The following is a 15852-nucleotide window of genomic DNA, read 5'->3' on the forward strand; positions in this document are numbered from 1 at the left end:
GCTCACAGCTTTCCATGCCTGCAGACTGAAAACCCGTCCTGCCTTATCCACCACAGAAGATTAATTACCCAGGAACTCTAGGCTGGTGATGATGAATTTCTGTTTGGCAGACTACATAGACAACTTCTACAAAAATTACAGGTTACAAAACAGCAAAAAACTTTGGTGATTTTATTTCTGCCAAGTTAGTTTTCCACAACTTCTCCTTTTCTCCCTAAGAGTTGCCTTTAGCAAGGCAAAAGAGCAGGTTTCCCCATATTGCTGAGGATCAGTTATCAGGGTCACTAACACTTTGTGAGGGTGGCACAGGGTTTGCTCCCAGTTTCTGTTCTAGCCCCAGACTGGCTCATCCTGGCTGTACTCTATGCAAAAAGCTAATCCAGCAATGAGGCAACTTGTGTAACTTATGTCATCCCTCTGTTATCTCATATGTGGTATGGGGGATGAAAAGATATGGGGAAGGGAGAAAGTGTTAGAAGTAATACATCAGAGAGCAAATAAAACAAATGAACAGAGTACCAGTGGGACAAACAGAAGCATAGAAGTGCTGGGGGAAACAGCACAGAACATATTAAGAAAGAAGAAAACAATACGCAAGGGATGTAAGGATAATGAAAAAAAAAAACAAACCAAAACAACAAACCAAAACAAAGACAGCTAAAAATGACACAAGAAAAGATATGCCTACATGACGCAGAGAAGCTGATGCAGTCAGGGATAAAGCAGTCAGATAAGAAACTAAAAAGAAAGAAAGAGATAAGAACAATGTAAAAATGTCCAATAAAGATCTAGATACATTTGTAGAAAAGGAGACAATAAGCAAATTGCCTATAACACACACTAGACACCTTGCAATGACCTAGTCCATTATACTGGAATGAGACCTGCCAAGCCTGTTTGATGGATGAATTTCCTCTGATCACAGAGCAAGTGCTGGCTGAAGTGAACAGACCACAGTGCAAATGGTTGCTGACAGGATTTTACAGCAAGCACAGCAAAACAAAGGTGCTCTACATAGCCTCATGCTTATTGCTTTCTCTCAGAGTAGCTGCTTTCCCTTATGGAGACTGTATTAATGCTTCACTGATTTTACAGCTATGCAATTAAAGATACAGATGAAGATACTTATTTAATTGCTTTCATGCCTTTTTTAGTTGGGTTTTGAAATTTTTTAAATGAAAATGTTGTAAAAATAAATGCATAAAAAGAGCATCCAGGGCACACACAAATTATTTGCTATATCAAACCTCTAAACTGTCAGGCCACTTAAGCCTTTCTGCTGTTTTGTGATATGGCTGTTTAGGAGTCTATAAGAGTAGATGTTATCCACCCTCATCCTTTGAAAGCTGGTGACTTATTCCAGTTAAAATTGTTGTGTTGGCCCCAAAGCTTTGCTCATGTACTCCATACCTGCCCATCTCCAGGCAAGAAAGAAGAACTAACATGATTTGCAGAGGGGGGCTACTGATGAATGAACCTCCTTTGTATCCCAACCCTCTCCAGAATGTTTCATTCCCATCAAACAAACATACACATGCATACACACACAAATAACGCTGGGTGCACGTGTGCTCCCGCTGAATTCAACACAGTTACCCACTGTATAGAAAACTACCCGTGCGCATAAATGTCTGGGGGGGGAGGAGGCTGCTCTGGGGATGAAGCTGACAGCAATTTCATGTCATCTAGCTGCATTACTCTGGAGGTGAAATGTTTTTGACATGTGTCTCTGTTGGGCTGTATCCTACTTCATTCAAAATCAGGAAATTACTTTGATGTTTTGAAAATAAAGCCTTAAAAGAAGAAACAGACGTGACTGGCAAAATTTTTTCAGAAAACTTGCAAAGGACCACTAGAACTGTAAGATGTTGAATGGGTTTATTTTTGTCTGTTTGGGGTAAGTCTTCTTAAACTGATTGTCACATATTCTACTTACACACTTCCATGGCATGTGAGTATATCTGAGCTGAGTGAATCTGAAGTGGAGATAAGACGGGAGATTTTCTGAGCATACATTAGGATAGACAAAATCGTGTCAGAAAGCAACACTTGTTTGTTAAAGCCCAAAATTCTGTTTGCTGATATTAATTCAATCTTCTCTCAAACACTGTTTATCCTTGCCAGAGATCAGGATGTTTTGGGCAATAAACCAGGGCTCAGTAGTTTATATGCCTGTCCACAAAAAAATTAAATATAAACTACTTGTCAGGAATCTGCAAGGACAAAATTTTCTGATTTATGAGGATGCTGAATGATTGAGCCAAGACTATATTTGGAAAAAAAAAAAACCAACAAACCAAACCAAAACAATAAAAGCCTTAAGAGAAAGCAGGCAAAAAAAGAAAGAAAAAAGAGTACTAGTTATATAAATCACTGAAGACTGGCCTTCCATAAGAAGAGGGGGAAAGGGACTGCTCTTATGCTGCCTATTTCATCCCTTGCCTAACAATCCCAAAGCACATAACTTTCAAAGAACTGCATTCTTTTTCACAGGCTGGAAGCACCACAAAGCATCCTTCATCAGCCTGGCCTTTTGGCTGTTCTCCTCCAAATGCAAATGCTACATCTGGAAAAAGCAGTAATCCTCTCTCCTGCCTGAAAGCCTCCTTTTATCTCCATTCTCCTCAGAACTCCTACTTCTTGCAACTACTCACTCTGACATACTACTTTATTGAAGGGATTCAAGGCTTTCTGCTCATCTGCTGAACGTCTGCCTCTTATTAAAACCCCAGCTCACCTTTGGAGTTCTCTCACTGGCCAGCACAGGTCACCCTGTCCTTCCTCAGCCAAGCATCTGTAACACAACCCCATCCTGAACACTCAGATGAGCAGGATAACAATGAACATTAACAGAAGCTTATTTATCAGGGCTGGCAAGAAAAGCATCTCATTAGCTGGGATGGCCAATGCAGCTCGGCCACGGGGGCTGCTCCACCCCTAGGGGATGACACTGATGTATCAGGAGCATTACTAACACATCCCACAGAGCCCTGCTTTGTGCATTGAGATGGCAGCAAACAATACGAGAGCTTCCCACTGACCTCTCCCTGCAAGAGTTTACAGCTGCTCACAGCATTTCTGCAGTTCTACCCTGGCCCTTGGCTTCACTGCACAGATGTGTGTGGAGGTGAAGGAACTAAACCAGACCCAGCAAGATGCCTCAGCATCCAGGTCACTGGCTGCAGGCACTGCAGAGCTGATGTGCAAGCTGGAGAACATTATCATTGGCACTACAGAAAGTGCTCAGTTCTCTTACTCATACACCACCCAAATGTAGGAGCTGCGTTGCTAAAATGTAGGAAAAAATGTAGAACACTGGCAAGATATACCAGTTGCCACTACAAGAGTAAATGCTGCCCCAGTTACATTTTACATTTGCCCTTATTTTGAGGGGTTGATGATAGCCTTTCACCCCACTTTCTTCTCCTGTGTTCTGAATAGCTGAACAAATTCTCCTCACTTGGGGTGAAAATTCATGGCACCACTGCCAGCGTCACAGTCCTGTGGCTGGGCTTTTTCACAGCAAAACCCTTCCTTGCTCCTCTTTTCCTTCTCAAATATTCTGAGTGTCCCAACCAAGGGTTGCACCAGGCCTTACACTTCAACGCATCCACGAGCTCTTTTTCGGCTTGCCAGATTATGGCACAGGAGAAAGGAATCATGCACGTGGCTGATGCTTTCCCAGAGCTGCCCACTGGAAGATATGAGGAATTATGTAGGCAGTACCAGATACCCCACAGGACTGCCAGAGACAAACCAAGTCCCAACCCAGAGACCTGGGCATCACTGCAGAAGGGGTCACCTGCAAAGCTGTCTGCCAGATGTCTCTGTACATGTTTGTTCACTCCACAGCCATCCTGCTGCTCAGTAGGGCTAAAGAAAACCATTTGATTTCAGGGATTTGGGACCACATTTCAACAGGAGCTGAGAGGTTCATTTTTGGTTAAATGTTTCCATGAAAAGAAAGCTCCTCTTTTAGTCAGATCAGTCAGTAGAGGATAATCCACATAACCACAAAATAGTGGGTTTTGAAACAAGATTAATTTAATTTTAGCATCCTCAAGAACTGTGAAGCTTCCCTAGGAAGAGAGGATGATGTTGGTGAGGTTCTAACCTTAGGAAAAGAACCAGCAATCTATCCAATGGGGAGCAGCAGAGACAGCAGCATTACCAATTCACCAGGAGAGCTTCAAGCCCCTGATGAACACTGTCTCTGGCATGAGTCAGTCACACTTCACTCCTGGTATGCTTGGATGGGAAAGGAAGAGGTTTATCTTTTAGATATGGTGCCCCAGCCATTCTAATCCTGCAGTTGTTGCCACGGTTGACTTCTTATAAAGCAGAATAGACTTTTTTGGTCCCCAACATTCAACATTTTCTTCTTCTTTTATATTTTCAAGCATTAGCTATCTCAGGTTACTGGTGATTTTTTGTGGTGGTTCCCAAATGAGCCTGAACTGCTCCGATTTTTCAAACCCACATGACTGTAATTGAAAGCAAATGTAATCAGACATATACAATGTTCTGAGGTTCACCACAGTGCACTGCAGTCAGCATTACTGGAGTGCCTATTAAAACTCCTTGGAGCTGGGAAGCAAATACAGCTTGCAAGAATCCAGCAAATAACCAACATTTATTAGATTATACTAAAGTATTGCAAAGCCACAGTCAATCCTCTATTCACTATATATCCAAGGTCTGTTTAAATGAACATCTTCCTGATCTTAGGCCAATTGCTTTAAGAGATGAACAAGGAAACAAGGAAAGAATTCTACTTCTAACACAGCGATTCTGCAATCCTTACATCAGTGTCAATTTCAAATTGTCCACTAGTGTCAGCAGGGTCATTCCAATCAAACTCTGGCATAACTGGAAAAAAGAAAGAGGCCCAAAACCAAAGGGTATCTTTGAACCCAGACACACAGCTCAAGCTGGAGATAAGCAGTAGCAAATCCCTTCCATAAAACTCCCAAACAAGATGCAAAAAGAGGGGGGGAGTGGTGTGATTGGGGGCGGGGGGTGTAGTTAATTGAATTCCCACTGCCTCTTGAGTCTGCACTTAAAAGCAGGTCTAGGGTTATCTGTGAAATTTCAATTAAATCAAAAGCTTTGATAACATGATAAGTCATTCCAGAGTTTGGAGTCAAAACACGTTGTTATTTGATCCTCTGCTTGTGTTTCTGGGAACAGCACGCATGAAAGACAGTCAGCAGCAGACCAGTCAGGAAGATGGAAAGGGTGGAAATGAATCTACTAATAGATCACTGTGTCTCCTTCAGCCAGAGCCACTTGAGGTCTGGTATTTTTTTATATATACAGAGTCCTAAAGGCACCCCATTTCTCAAGAGACAGAAGACAGAGCAAAAGAGATCACCTCGGACATGTGCAGCACCCGAGGGCATGGCTCCCTACTGCCACAGAAGTCGTTTTTTTTCCCCAGGCTTGCTTTAAACAAGATCTTTACCTGCAATAGCATTGGGAGCTGAATGCAAATCTCTGTGATGGACACAAAACACTGAGCCCCGTGCATGTAATGGAACAGATTTCTAGCACAAACTCTTTGGTGGCCCAAGATGAACATCTAAAGACAGGTACACTGAAAAATAATAATATGATTCAACCAAAACCTACTTCTCATCTCAACAAAATGCAGGAGAGGCAGCAGCTCTCCAGAGAGATGTGACTTGCTTTACCTGTTGTTCAGCACCCTTTGATTGCTAAGGCTTCCTCCTCTCTCTTCAGAGGCAACTGCTGGATGCAAAGGGCAGTGCCAGAGACTCTCAAAGTCCTGTTTACTGAGGAACATCACCTCTACTTACCAGTGTGTAGACAGCAATGCTTCACCTTAAATAAATGTGAGATTTGAACTCCACCTGACCTGTGGTGCTCAACAGCATTAAAACACATTTTAAGCAATGCCCTCCCTTGTCACATAGAGTACAGTAAAACCCTGTCAAATGTAATGGGATGCCTTACCTTGCCCCCAAACAATTCAAAATCACACTCAGAGTCACACTAGATATGTGTAGGCACGTGTACATGAGAAAAACACTCCTTTTATTACCAGTGAAGCTACTGATCCTCAACATTACTAAAAACAAAGGGACTCTTCAGACAAGCAATGTCAAAATTACACAGCAATCAACAATAGGCAGAGCAGACCACTGAAAAATCCCATCTGACCCCAGGAACCACTGGGGAGTAACTTATCATCCTGACAGCAACCACCCCATTGAGCATGTCTATCCCTAGTGTCCTCCTCTTCAGAGTGAAAGATCTTCATTACACAATAGTGCGACCATATTATAGACACAGCAACGACAAGCTGCGTTCTTTGTGATATAATCATATCTGCAATGTAAGCTGCCTATTCTTGCTTTCCAGAGATGTGACACAAAGAGGACAAGACAGGCTAAACTCAAATCTGTCATGTTAGTGAATAGAAAACTCCACCCCAGCTCCTCCTGCATGGCAGGTGATGAGTCAATGGTGACAGTGTGCAATTAACCTGCCAGCAGGGGCTCACCAGAGCAAGAAACCCAGATAAGGAAGCCCCCATCCCTCATCCTCTCCTCAGTTCCAGGCATATCCACAAAGAACATCAGGACCAGACACTACTCTTCTGCATGGAGATAAAGATCTCTTTTGTGTTTATCAGTATGGGCAACTCAACCCTCCAGGCTGCAAACCAAGCATCACCTGCTTTTAAACAGAGAACTCCAGAAGATCCGGTGGCATTGAGCCAAAACTCTCTAGAAGTGCGTGTTCAAGGATAACTGGTACCTCAAATCCTTCACAACAATCTTGATAATCTCTGAATCCAGTTATTTCAATAACCTGCCTCATTAGGCCAGGTTTCCCCCACTGCCACAAACGAATAAAGTTACTGTTTTGACTTTCTAACTGGTTTTGCATCTAGGAGCACCAGCAGAACAATCTTTCCTGACAGATTTTGGAAGCAATGTTTCTTCCAGCATTAAGTGATGATTTTTTAAAACAAATTGTTTTTGTAACTGGTTATTTCTAAAACTGTACTATGGAAAGAATGGGGTTTCTTTAACAGAATCAAATCCTCTTAGCAAATCTCTGAAACCAAAACTGCAATCATTCTGCACGTAGAGCCAGGAGATGCAAGAAGCCTTCCCAACATGACAAAGCAAATCAATGAGACAGTAAGAGCAGATTTCCCAGTGCCCTGCATTAACTGCTCAGCTTCCCCAGAAAGAAGAAATTTTATCATTTAAGTTAAGCAGTAAGCAAACTATTACTTTCTAGTCTACAAAATAGGCATGGGCAAATTACCAACAGTGACTGCTCTTTTAGGATATGAGAAAAATTACTGGACAAAAAAAAAGCGCTTGAGCCAACAGGTTTGGCATTTAGTTTTTCTAAAGGCAACATCTCTGCATTTCAACACGCCTCTCAGTCACTACTCTTCTACAGTGAAAGAAAAAAACAATTGCTTTGAATTTGTGCTCATAAACAGTGAGCTTTAACTAGCACTGACACTCTTGTGTTTCACCCAGCAAGGCAGTGTCCGAGCTGCTGCTGAAGCTGCTGGATGTTGGCAGAGCTCTAATCTCATTCTCATACTGATGAATTTCGAGTAAGTCTGTTTATTCTTAATCCATCCTGTGCCCATGACAGCATCCCACTTTTAAACCCTGCAGCCTGCTTATAACCAATCCAGGCAAAAGCTATTTCTGTACACTTGGCTACCAGTGCCAAGTGTCAGTATATTAAACTGTCTTTGCTCCTCTCAGCTCTGTGTCCTTTCACAGTCAAGCCACAACCCAAATGTGATACCCAAGGCAAGAGATAAAAGCTCATGTTGCTTCAGCTGCCATTTTTCTATTTTTTTTTCTGTTTGCTGAACCTATTTCATTTAGCATGCTTTCCCTTTTCCCATAGGTTTATTATTTGATATTTATATACATGTAATTTCTTTTTTAATTTTCTGAAAGAGTAGCAAAAAAGATTCCAATCTTTTCTCAGGAAGGCTGAGTTATTTGTTGGTATCACCAATGCTGAGGCCAGTAGCAAATTTCACTACCCTCCATTTGATACTCCAGTCCAAATCAGTTTATATGCGACAAACAAAAGGGAAAGTACCATGTGAAACTAAAGAAGATAACGAGTAATGAATCTGTTATTTCCTTTTTTCCATTCCTGCATTGACTTAGTTTATCTAAGATAGTGATCTCCAAGTGAGACCTTCCAGAGATCATGAGCACTGATGGAAGGCAGCACTCACAGGGGGAACCACAGCCCTACCTGATAGTGGCTGTGTCCCAGAGACCAAGCTCCTATTCTCCGGGTCACAGGGGCACAACTGGGGATCAGCCACTCTTGCCTCCTCTATTTCTGGGCTGCCTGACCTCTCAAAGCCACAGACTGTGACAGTCCCATGCTGTGAGCAGGATACTGTAAAGCACTTCTGAGATCCAAATGCCAAAGAAACATTTTTTCCACAAATTTAGGTGCTGAGGCCAAACACTACTAATCAATGCAGCCCTAAACCAAGCACGTTTCAGAAAATAAACACAGCTGCTCTACTATACTGAGATGCTCACAGAGCTGTGGTACCTAATTCCCAGGGAAATGAGTGAGAGCTGTGTGAAATTAGGAGTACCAAGCAAGGCTCCTGGCAATAACAGCCCTAACACATTATTGCATCCTTAGCTACCTAAACCTCAGTGAATAAATAATTCTTTGAGAATATTAAATTTTTCTTCCTTTCAAGACAGTGGGTTTTAACTGCTTTATCCTGTCACAATCTTTAATCAGAACTTTTCTCACTCAGTGCTTCATAATTTACTTCCCAGGTAAAAAAAAAAAAATCAAAGAAGAAGAAAACCTCTTTCTCTTTTCTGGTCTTGCATTTCTTAGGGAAATTAATTTCCATTCTGTCTCTCTCAAGTGGAACAGATTTCCCAAATAAAATGTGTGCACTGAGCAGTCACAGTACCAGTGCCAAGTTCAGACTGCAATTTCAGTTGTCATAAACTGGTGCTGACCACATTCCTAAATGATATGGAAATTATCTGTATTGTAAGTCCTGTAAGAAAAATCAATCATAAAAAAAGAACATCAGCTTTCCTCATAGCACATCTGCTCAGAGACTCAGCTGTCCAATGTACTGGGAAACAGAGTTCAAAAGCAATAAAGTATAAGTGAAATATAAGCAATTAAATATAAGGGATAAAATGTAAGAGAAAATAGTTTCATAATAGCAAACAAATCAAAATAAATACAGATATTTCACACATGAAAAGTTTTCCTCCTCTACCAATAGGTAATTGAATTGTTATTACAGAACAGATCTGGGAAATGGAAATAATTGTACATAGACACAGTCATGCTTATGGATAGAAAATCGTGTATTAGGGAGCTGTGCTTTAGCACCAATAAACTTAAGCAGCTTCCTTAACATGGTCACTCCACTGCCCTGGCTATTTCTGTTCAGCATCCGTATCAGGAATTTGTAATACATGAAGAATAAGAGGAGAATCCAGCTTCTGTTCAACAGTGGCTTCCTGGCATCAGAGCATCCAAGTGTTACGCCAATATTTATTTGCTAGAGATATGATCAGTAAAGCTCATGACTACAGACCACAATAGGGCATTTCTGTTCTTTAGTAAAGGCACCTTCAGCATTAACTCCATTTTCTGCATGAACCCTCATAATATGTTATACACCTGTAAGTCCCCTAGCTTTTCTGGATTTGCATATTGTTTGAAAATTGCTTTATGATTCTTACAGGAAAATTATTCTCAGATATTGAACACTGCTTTAAATTCAGCTGCTAATATTATTATTAGTGGTTTAAACAGAAATCTTGTTTGAGCCTGCATGCATTTCTGCAGGGGGAAGTATTGGAAAACTGAATCCTGGGCTCTTGATCTGCTCTTTAGACTAGATCTAGACACAAAGGAAAAACAAACTCTCACAAGAGTGGTCTGGCTGTGATATTTTGAAACTTGCTGCAAAAAAGCCCTAAAACCACTAAACCATATGCAATGCCTAATTGATTAATCCTAATTTTTTGTGTATTTCTGTTATTTCTAGTAAAATAGAATCATTAAAAAAATTGGTTTCTGAGATTTTGTTTGTTGACTGTGAGCCCTGGCCTGACCTCAGCCTTGAATTTAAATCCCCAGCAGAAATCTGAAATTAATCTACCTCTGGTTTAGTTATGAGTAATTATAATTATTAACAGAAGTATCCAGTAAATGAGTGGTTTTCAGTGACATGGTGTTTATTTAGAACAAGGGATAAATAAAAACACACTTCCTCCTTACCTCACAGTGTCTTTTCCCATGGCAGTGCAGGACCTGGCTGTTCTGTGGGCATGGTAAAGAACACAAGCCCAGCCATGTGCCTACATACACAGGTGTTTGCCCAAACTCTAAAATGCCACATATTGGAAACATAAGCAGTTAAGAACTGCTCCTCCTGTACCAGGGCCGATGCTTTGAAGATTGCTTTCCGTGTGGCTAATCCAGGGGGTGGAGCGAGAGCAGTTGAAACAGCTGCCCTGGGAACACGGGCACTGGAGCTCCCAAGGCTGCCTGGCACATCACTGCTCCCATGGCCCACCAGCTCCCCTGCAAAAGCCATGCTTTCACCATGTGAAACAGCCTGAGAATGCTCCCAGACCATTCCACACAGGATTTAGTGCCTATGGTCTCTCTCATGCCACATGAAGGAAACCTGCTGTTGGGAGCTATCTGGCCTGGAGCTATCTCCACCAGCTGGAGCAGGCTCAGAGGAGACTGTCAGCCAGTACAAATGCTGAGATTTCTTGAGACATCTCTCCAGCTCTCTGCCTGTGAGCTGCTGTACCCAGGAGAGATTTAATGGGCTGGAAGAAATACCTTCTGCCTATTGTCACAGGACTGGAAAGCCTGGACCATCACCAAAACAGGAAACTGAAAACCTAAGCCGTGAATCCAACCGAACAAATTGGCCGGATTATTACAGCACTGGGAAAGCCCAGCTTTTATTACAGCTGGATTGTGTGCTGCTCAGCACTGCGGGCAGTCAGAGCACGGCAGCAGTAGGAAATTACTCTGTAGGGAGCAGCTGGCGAGCCAAACACAGCACAAGCCCGTGTTTTGTTGTTTAGGACCGCACAAAGAAGCAGGGAGGAGGCAAGGGTAGGGCAGATGAAAGGTTGTAAGGAAGAAGACAGCAACACATTTGTAAAAGTGCCTAAGGAACTACAGGGGAATTTCGGCACCTTTCAGGACAATAGGAACAGAAGTGAAGAGCTCAGCTTTGTGGATGAATTAATGCAGCACAACATAGATCAGTGCACCATTGCAAGCCATGGCTCAGCAGTTAAAGGCATGGATACCTCTCTGCACATCCCTAGACATTTCTGTGTCTCCTCCCTCGAAGTATAAGATGCCATGTATTTCTGTCTGGAAGCACATGCTTAAGCCACTGACGTGCAATAACTCAATGGACTCTCTGGGCTCAACAACTCAAATGCCCATGGGCTTAAGGTTACACTACTGAAAATTAGTTAGTTAATTAAACCCTAGGTCAGGCATTGTCTTATGAGACCAAGCTGCTGCAGAAAAACTGAGCAGGTCAATATAAAACTAAATATCATCTCATTGTGCACAGAGAGGAGACATGAAGGCAGCACAAGTAATTCTGTTTGCTGCCCCTTGGTGGCTGAGTCACTTGATTATTGTTCTTTAACCCAGCAAGCTGAATGCCAAGTCTATGATGACAGATGAACATACAAACCACCTCTGTGGTGAGGGCTAAAAGAAGCAGCTGAAGAAATAGATAAAATAATTAGGATAGTCTAGATGCCTCCAGGCTACAGCCCTACCTCCAGTGAGAGGAATGATGAACCATGAGGTCCAGGGAAGACTGAATTCACAGGGCTTGGATACCACTGGCTCACTGTTTCTGGAGGGGCTTGGCAGAGTAACAAAACAAGGGAATAAACTGGGAATTCTCTGGAATTGTGCTCCTTCCTACAGTGCCTGCTGAGGTTCAGAATCACCCTGGAGGTGTCCTTCCCCCAGACCCTACACAGTGGTCCAGTGAGCCTCAAATCTCCTCCTGTTCCCCTTAGTTCACAGAAGAAAAACACTAAGATGTTTCCGTTGGCTTTTACATCATCTTTTTGTAGAGACTAATCTTCAGTTTCAACAATACATCTTTTGTGAAGCACTCCCAGCAGAAACCTTAGACACCTTCCCTAAAATCTGTTTGCTTACAGAAGACGAGGTAGGATTTGTTTAAACCCAGCTAGATTAATGTCTTGCAGACATTAGTGAAGTGAGATTTAATCAGGTTATTGCTCTACATTTTCCAAGGAAATAAATCACACTTATTACTAGGCTGGAATAGGATGCAAGGCTTGGGCTGAGAACATTAAGTCTTTTTTGTTTTTCCAGGGGGAAGTGAAAGGATAGCTTGAAAATTTCTGCAAGGCTGTCAAACAGGCCCTCTAAGACTTTGAGAAGGGACAAGGACACAAGCCATAATGGTTGGTGTATGTCTGGGGGTGGGCCTGGGTCCATCTCCTGCCTTGCAGAGGTGCTGTAGAGTCTGCATCAGTACAGAAAGCAGACGGGAGTTTCACTGAGATCCTCCAAGTGAACTGTTCCATAACTCTTGGGACCTAACTCCTCCTCTGGGTGTCTATCTCTGCCTGGCACACAAGGATGTGTCTTTGCATCACAAATGGGGTGTTGTGGGATCAAGCAACCTTTGCAAACCTACTTACAGACCTTAAATGGAAACTGTGATAACCAGCAGGTTTCAGAGCATGACAGGCTTATTTTGCTGCAATGTTTTCTAAGTTTACAATATGTGTTTAACAATGAGCAAGCAACTATATTTATTCTCACCAAACATTTTCTTAAAACGAGGCTAGATAGGAAATAAAAAAGCAGCTTTTTATCCAGACTTTTGATTTAAAACTGCTCTTTCCTTCTTTCATGAAACAAAAAAAGACTTTTACTCTCAGCGATGCTAGCAGTGTTTTCTTTAGTAAACATGTTAATACACCTCCTTGTACAAATGCAAGCATGTGCAAGAAACAAAGTCTGGAAAATCCAGTTGCAAAGGTCCTCACTCCTTTTCACCAGCACGGGAGCAGACAGCTGAAGCCAATACAAATCTTTCTGATAAACTACAGGCTTGCATGTGCTGAAGTGCCCAAAGCCCATAAGCTTTGCATCCATTTCCCCTTGTCCAGTGGGTTGTGCAAACATGGGAAAAAGCAAATTATGGTAACACAGCCTGCAATCAAGTTTCAAATCATGCAACAAAACACAATGAGACCAAGTCAAAATCTTACTGCAGAGTACAATGAAATATATCCTGTTTGGGATGAAAGAGAAAAGGAAATACCAGGCAAGGCAGCACTGCTGCTTGTAAATACCTTCCTGCCAACGCTTTCTCTGGATAAATTAGTCCTATGAACCCTAACTGCATCAGCATGAATCAGCCTGTCTGCTCCAAGGTAGAGGCTACGATTCTGTCTCATGTTTAATGGGAACTCTTTCTCCCCTCCTCTTCTTGGCTTCCTGCTTGGAAAGAATACTCTCCAGAGACAATTTTGGATCTGGACCACAGTCTTGCTCCCTACCGATAACTAAGTATCTCTGGGCAGGAGTACATTTAAAGAAGCAGCTGGTAATTATGAGCCAAGTGCTTACTGGCAGGATTTCCCCCTGCTACTGAGCCAATGCTTTTTGGGAACTAAGTGACTCTTTGGTGATAACTATCAGGTAAAACCCATAAACCAGGGGAGGTTCCCTTACTACAGCCATGAGCAAGAAACAATGCAAAGGTGGGTGGAGGATGGCTAAAAATTGTATCTGAGGGTTGCTTGACTTCCCTCTCCCTCCACTCACCCAAAGTGGTTGTGATTAACTGCTGGGCATTTTCTAGGTAGTGCTTGATAGGTACAAAATCTGTTCCCACGTCTACAGCAGTAATAAAAACAAATGACCTTTTCCTTCCAGCTAATCAAAACATACTGAGCAGCACAGAAAACCATCACAACACTTACTCTTTTGGAGGGTTAAGGTCTTCTGGGCGAGCCTCGAAGAACCTGAAGACTTCATCACACTGTGAAATATGGGGAGGAAGCCGAACCAGTGCCTTCAAAACAAAACAGAGAGCGAGAAGCATTTAGACATAAGCCAAGTCTGAAACACAGCCTCAAACATCTAAACTACCAAACACAAAGAGGCAAAACAGTCTTGGCAGGGGGAAAGGAATACTGAAGAACAGCATCACACCTAGTTACTTACCAAAAGAAGAAAGCAAATAGCAAGCCTTGACTGCAAATGTCAGGTAGGAAGCAATGAATTCAGACAAGCGACAGTTCTTAGAATCAGCCAATAGAACTGATTTTGCCATGTGCTCAAGAGCAGAATTTGGTCCACAAGTGCAAAACCATGACACTGCATAGGTAAGTGCTCTCTGGCTGGGACAGTCTGTGACACGGGCTTGCACAGCACCTCAGATGCTGAGGTTAGGGCTTACGGGCTTTATGTCAATGCACACAAATTCAACATCCACTCAGACAACAGATTAATGTGCTCCATAAAGCTTTCCATTAAGCATTGTCCACACAAAAAGCAGAGTTCGCTAAAAAAAAACCCATAACCAAACCAAACAACGATTTGCTCCTAAATTAACAGGAAAGGAAGTTTGATTAAATGTCTGAAAAAAACCCAAATCAAACCAAATCAAAATACAGAGACACTTTTTCTGCATGAAGAAGGTTGTACAGCATGTTCCTGGCTAACAATGTCTGTGCACTTGCCTTGGCAGACAGACATAGCACTTGTCACATTCAGCAATAGCTAAGTACAGTCTGGGCATCAACCACATTATGTTGAAGTGTACTGGAAAGTAAGACCTAAAGCAAAACAAGCACACAAGGCAGAAACACACCATGAATTTGCTGTTCAGAATCTAGAGCTTCATGGTGCCAAAGGAAGTCAAAGAGCTGCTCCCATCCAGAGATGGGTCAGCAGCTCTTAATGACACGAGTCTGAGACTGCCTCTAGAAATTACAAACAGGAGAGGAAAATAGGCTGGACTTCACCTCCTCCTGCTCTAAGTTATGCTGAAAATATCCCACAAGTTAAATATAGACCAAGCTTCTTAGAGTTGCTGTAAACCTGTTTGACAAAATGAGATTGTCTGGCTCTTCTCCTAGCTGAAAGTAGGACAAACAATCTTGAAAGACGGATGAAAAACTGCATCAGAACTAAATGAAGATGCATTAGGGTGAACAGGTTATAATAACCATGAGACAACTGATTGATCTTGGTCAGTTACACCAGAAGGTCCAACCAAAGCACAAAGGCAGGAGAAGGCAGTTGGTTACCATTACAGCTCTTTTTAACCAGGCTGTAGAAGTGGCCAGATTTGTTTCCAAGACCACATTTGCTTGGGGATGTGAAGGAAAAGAGTTGGAAAAATCCTGCTATGAAACTGCAGGTCTCCCATATTGGATGATGTGGACTTGCTTTGCAGTGTTCAGAAATTCAAAGTAAAATGCTTCCACATCTACAGCTCTCCTTTCCTTTGTGAAGGGATATTATAAGAACATTAGGAAAATCCATTTGGTATCACTAGGCCTGTGAAAAATGAGGCTCTGGCCTTTGGTCATGTGGAACTGCACTACAGAGCTGAAAAAGATGCCTTGCAAAAAGGAAGCAGCATCAGATGTAGAAGCTGGGGAACAGCTTGGTGGGTCCAAGTGCCAGGGTAAGCAACCACTGGCTGCTGCACTAAAGCAGGATGAAACAGAACAGCTGGAAACTCAAGCACTTTTATGGGAAAAAAGGATGCCCTAG

At 42.3% G+C, this 15852-nt stretch overlaps 1 protein-coding gene across 4 annotated transcripts in view; it reads right to left on the reverse strand.

Annotated features, from left to right (window-relative positions):
• The window catches only part of SH3PXD2A (SH3 and PX domains 2A), a 247607-nt gene that overhangs the window by 127659 nt on the left and 104096 nt on the right, over nt 1–15852 (reverse strand). For all 4 annotated transcript variants that reach the window (XM_015633362.3, XM_015633361.3, XM_015633364.3 and 1 more), the window contains exon 5: nt 14049–14140. In XM_015633362.3, coding sequence (XP_015488848.1) covers nt 14049–14140 — 92 coding nt within the window. The remainder of the gene's footprint in view (nt 1–14048; nt 14141–15852) is intronic.

This window comes from Parus major, chromosome 6, assembly GCF_001522545.3.
Source record: "Parus major isolate Abel chromosome 6, Parus_major1.1, whole genome shotgun sequence".
NCBI lineage: Eukaryota > Metazoa > Chordata > Aves > Passeriformes > Paridae > Parus > Parus major.